General features: G+C 37.4%; 2 protein-coding genes across 2 annotated transcripts in view; both read right to left on the bottom strand.

Annotated features, from left to right (window-relative positions):
* LOC136848380 (uncharacterized) overlaps positions 1-1461 on the bottom strand; it is a 56674-nt gene extending 55213 nt beyond the window's left edge. Inside the window, exon 1 of the mRNA XM_067120672.1 lies at positions 1-1461. This exon is cut by the window's left edge and continues 1065 nt beyond it. Within this exon, the coding sequence (XP_066976773.1) occupies positions 1-1461 (1461 nt within the window).
* A 1020-nt stretch (positions 1462-2481) lies between these two features.
* Positions 2482-4097, bottom strand: LOC136848543 (uncharacterized). The gene has a single exon (XM_067120814.1). It carries the CDS (start codon positions 4009-4011, stop codon positions 2497-2499), a length of 1515 nt encoding a protein of 504 aa, XP_066976915.1. The 5' UTR covers positions 4012-4097; the 3' UTR covers positions 2482-2496.
* Positions 4098-5207: the final 1110 nt, after the last annotated feature.

Below are 5207 nucleotides of genomic sequence, written 5' to 3'. Positions count from 1 at the left end.
TATCATTGCCACAGCAGCCAACTCATGTATTCTGTCAGAAATTGTCGGAAGGTTCAACTCTAACCTCATAACTTCTATGCGGGTACTTCTCGGACATCCTAATATAATTCTCATAGCTTTGTTCTGCAAAACCTCGAGGGGTTTTAACTCATTCTCGGCATACAAAATTAACATTGGCGCAGCATAGTCTATAACCGCTCGTACAGTACTTATGTAGACCATTCTTAACACCGGAATTCCGGCCCTATTACCTTTATTAGCAAGAACACGTAGTGGATTCAACCTAGCAGTACAAATAGTTTTCAGATGGTCAATTTCATCATTAGATCTGTTAAAGCCAATAAACATGCCTAAATATTTATATGACTGCACTTTTTCTAATTTTATTCCATTAAGCTGAAGGTCACACCCACTCATTCCCCTAGACTGAAATTTACTTTTATTTTCATTTATAACCAGCCCAATATGCATACACAAGTTCTGCAACTCAGCCAGTGCCAGTCTCAGTTTATTTTCATCGTTGCACTGCAGCACAATGTCATCTGCATAAACAATAATTTGAATGTTTCTGGGGAAAGCGTGCCTAGCAATCTTGTCCATCAACACATTGAAAAGCATAGGGCTGAGTAACCCCCCTTGTGGAGTACCCAAATCCATGTTCACTTCCTCAGATCGGCTACCCTGGAACCACGTCTTCGCTTTCCTATCACTGAGGTAACTATCCAACCACTTCAATAATTTTCCTTTTACACCTTTACCGACCAATTCCTCAAGTATGACATCAGCATTTGCCCTATCAAAGGCACCTTTCAGATCCACAAACGCTCTATATTTGGCGTCAGCATTACTCAGTACCTTAATAACACAGTCTGATGTACTTTTTCCTTTCAAAAAGCCATACAAATTATGAGACAACTGATCTCCTATTACAAATATCAATCTATTTAATATTAATCTCTCCATCATTTTACACATACTTGAAGTGAGGGAAATCGGTCTGAAATCCCCATTACCTTTGGACACTGGAATGATTAGGGCAATTTTCCATTTAATGGGAAGTCTACCATTCACGTAAGATAAATTAAATAAATCCAACAACGGACTATTTTCCATCGATATCAAACAATTCAGTACCTTATATGTTATGCCATCCTCGCCTGGAGCTGTAGACTTCCCTTTTTTGACGGCACACAACAACTCGTCTTCAGTAAAAGGCACATCAGCTTCATCATTCATAACAGACTGCATCATCACAAGTCGCCGTCTCTTTGTTCTCCTGTTACGCAAACAAGCTTGCACATTATTAGGTATTTTATCAAAGCTTGACGATGCAGCCCATTTACTCATCAATTCATCAGCCTTACCTTTGGGATTCGGATGACAAATCACTTTCCTTTTAATACCTCTTACTTTATTGACTTCATTCCACACCCCACCTAATGACTTAGTAAAGGATACCATCTCTAAAAATTTATTCCAATGTTTACCTCTTATATTTTCCTCATTTCTGTTGTGCAATCTGCTATTTGCATCATAATTTCTTTAGACTTCTGATCACTAGGATTTTTGCTCCATTTACTTTGCGCTTTTCTCAATAAACTGCACCATCCTTTAACAACCTTGTCATCAACATATCGTGACTTAGGTCTACTACACTGATTAAGTTCAGGTTTCTTTGGCCTGTCTAAAATCTTATCAACAACATTCATTAAATCCTCATAAAACTTATTTTCATCATTGCCATGTCCATTGTTACTTTTATAATCGTTATACCATTCTCTGACCTTTTGCTTAAAGTCATCAGTTCTATCATCCTTTAAGTGGTATATTTTCCTGCTTGTGTCATATACAATCTTCCCAATATTCAAAGAAACATGAATAGCAAAATGATCACTAAGCAGATCCCTGACGATCTTTGCACAGCCTTCATATGATACCATATTGAATAAAATTGCATAATCAATCCTCCCACCTCGAACATGTGTAGGCTCATTATTTCCCAATACTTTAACATCATCCAAAGAATTCAATATATTATACAAAATTCGGCCATTCCTATTTGCAGTTCCAGTAGTTCCCAAATTAGGATGACGAGCATTCATGTCCCCCAATAACAGACATTTATCTGTAAAAATACAATCTGGCATATCGTCAATGTCAAGTTTATCTGCATGAATATACACATTAACAATACAAATTTCTATATCTTTCAAGTTCACCTTTACACAAAGACACTCAGTACCATTAATTTTTAGTGCCCTAACAAAAGTAGCAGGAATACTATTCTTAATCAGTGTTACCAAACCCCTAGTATTATTAGTACAATCCGCACATAATTCAAATGCCTGATATCCGGATAATTGGAAATTAGTAGCTCTGACACCTGTTTCTTGCAAAACAATCACATCAGGATTGTTATCAATAACATAAGAATGTACATCAGTAGATCTTTTCATCAAACTATTAACATTCCAGGATACACATGTCAGAATTTCTTTATCCATCGTTACATATTTTATCCTTAAATTCCTTTGCCGACCTCAAGATATTGGTTCTGACATTATCTTTTGGGTTCATTGTATACTCAATAACAGAATCTAATAATTCATTAATACTTTTGACTAGACTGTTCCAATCCTCTTTCCGTCCTTGCACAGAAGATACACCATCACTACTTTGACAGTGATCTGAGAGAGATTTTACCGGCCTAGACTCACACACAACATTATTTTCAGGACTATTACCTTCTGCACAACCAACGAACTTTTTCATTCCGCTTTTTGAAACCGCACCACGGTCATTTGTATCACTTGTTTTACAGCAATTTATGTTAGCAATTTGAGTCTGTAAATTCAAAACTAGATTTTGAAGTCTTTCTATTGCCTGGCAAAGCGAGTTTATTACATCAGGATCAACTTTACCATTAGTTATCACACCATCAGTTTCTTCTCGCTGTCTCTGTATCTCAGCTCTTCGTTCCCAGACGTTAACAACCGGGCCGCTAATTTGATTGTTTGGCGCCTGATTGCCTGCTGCTGCCAACTCTGTTATTTGAAACTTTCCAACACGCGGCCTCTTCTTACACACCCAAGACCTAGCATTGTGTTCCTCTCCGCAATTACAACATTTTGGAGTGATTTTTATGTTATTTTTTATCTTATCTGCACATTCCTGTGAATCATGACTCTTGCTGCAGAATCTGCATCTAAAACTATTTTGACACTTGAAAGCCATGTGTCCCCATTTACTACACTTATAACACAGTTTTGGATTTTCATTATATAGTGCGCCCTTTCTGTAACCAATACATGGCACAAACACTCTTTCTGGGATCTCGCCCTTTATTAAAGCAATAACCTGCGGTTTTGGGTTGTCTTTCCCTTTATAGTTGACTGCTCGACGCTTTACCCAAACCATGCGACCATCAACTAGTAACTGCTCTGGATCCATGTACACTGGATAGTCAAAAACTATGATCTTAGAGTACTTTTCACCGTCCTTAGGGATCTCAAGAACTATATTCTCAAAGCCAACTGCACTGAGAAATTCAACTGCATTATGATCTTTAACAGTAATATAAGGTCTGTTCCTACCTTCTTGAAAAAGCACGTCAAATTCCCGATAAGATTTGGTTAACCTGAGAGCCCATTGGAGTTTGCCATGGTAATCCAACTCAACGGTGTTAGGAAAGTATAGCCTTTTCCTTCCACCCCCGTGGTTCGCCTCTTCTATCTCTTCATTGCTATTCCTCCTATTGCTTTCACCATCTTCAATCCGTTGATCATGTGTAGCCAGACACTCTTTAACAACTATCCTTTGTCGTTTATTATCCAACGAATTTCCACTTTCTTCGTCAACAAATTCCGTGATTATTGCACCGATATCCTGAACTTTCTCTTTCTTCTCATTCTTCTTTTTCCTTTTCTTTCTAGCTCGTTGATGTTTGTCAGAATCTCCGCCGTTTTCACTGCTAGATACTTCTAAATCCATACAGACACTTGTTACTTCCATGTCCAAGGCGTGTCTTGACCCAGGGTCCGGTGCTGAGAATCAAACAAGGGAATAAACGAAGCAGCGATCAAGAGAACCTTCCTTCACGAAAGCTCAGAGCGAACTCAATAAGGACGTAATTGTCATTGGATTAAAAGGTATTAGCTTTAGGTCAATTGCTGGTAAAAAAAACTATTTATTATCTGCCGCAGTTCTCGATAGAAATTTTACAGTTTTGTACCAGCAATTGACCTAAAGCTAATACCTTTTAATCCAATGACAATTAGGTCCTTATTCAAACGCAAAGAGAACCTTCTTCCTGTGATGACCTCGGGAGTCATTTACTTATTTAATTGCCCCAGATGTAACCTGGGGAAATATGTCGGCTCCACCCGCAGGTTGTTAAAAGTGAGATTGGATTCCCATCGAGGTGTGAGTTACAGAACGGTTGTTAAATTATCAAACCCAGAATTCTCTTGCATACGTGAACATGCAAAGAGATGTAAATTCGATATTAAATACAAAGATTTTAAAATCATAGGCCGAACTCCTAACGACCAACAACTAGCAATTTTAGAAACGCTTTTTATTAAACAACTTGTCCCCCAACTAAATACTCAGACCACCTCAACACCTCCATACCTCTCGTGAGTTTACCTCGAAGCTGAACCTGACCCGGACTGTCTGTCACTCGGTCTGTGCCTTCAGCACCAATTGGTAAACACTCTTCCTTTACTGTACTTATAGTTTTATGTTATAATTTTATGCTATTTTTTATTCCGAGTCCTTTTTTTTTAGTGTCTTTCTCTTATGTAACTTTGAAAATGGGACTGCACGTCCTGAAACGTCAGCAGCTAAATGAAGTACTCAGAAAGGAATAAAGAAGTGCCCTCCTCGCACTAAATTGCTATATATATATATATATATATATATATATATATATATATATATATATATATATATATATATATATATATACGTTTGTGTTTGTATATGTATAATCGTGTTTGTGTTTGTGTGTATGTATGCGAGTGTGTCAGTGTCTGGGTGTGTTATCTAATATAGTAAAATTTTATAGTTGTCATTAGTGTATGGCATATGTATTAATCTTTGAAGCAACATTTTCCGCGTCTTTTTCTCTCCCTTTTGTGTCTCTGCCTGTCTTGAAGGGAGTTGTAGTCAGTACAACAAAATAATCTACTAGATTTATTGGCGTG

This window comes from Macrobrachium rosenbergii, chromosome 19 (assembly GCF_040412425.1).
Source record: "Macrobrachium rosenbergii isolate ZJJX-2024 chromosome 19, ASM4041242v1, whole genome shotgun sequence".
In the NCBI taxonomy this organism is placed as follows: domain Eukaryota; kingdom Metazoa; phylum Arthropoda; class Malacostraca; order Decapoda; family Palaemonidae; genus Macrobrachium; species Macrobrachium rosenbergii.
Note: the sequence above shows the minus strand (reverse complement) of the source record. Positions and strands in the feature narration are given on the sequence as shown.

What these genes read in the sequence shown, in the direction of transcription:
- LOC136848543 (XM_067120814.1), bottom strand. Translation starts at nt 4,011, where the DNA reads ATGGAAGTAACAAGTGTCTGTATGGATTTAGAAGTATCTAGCAGTGAA.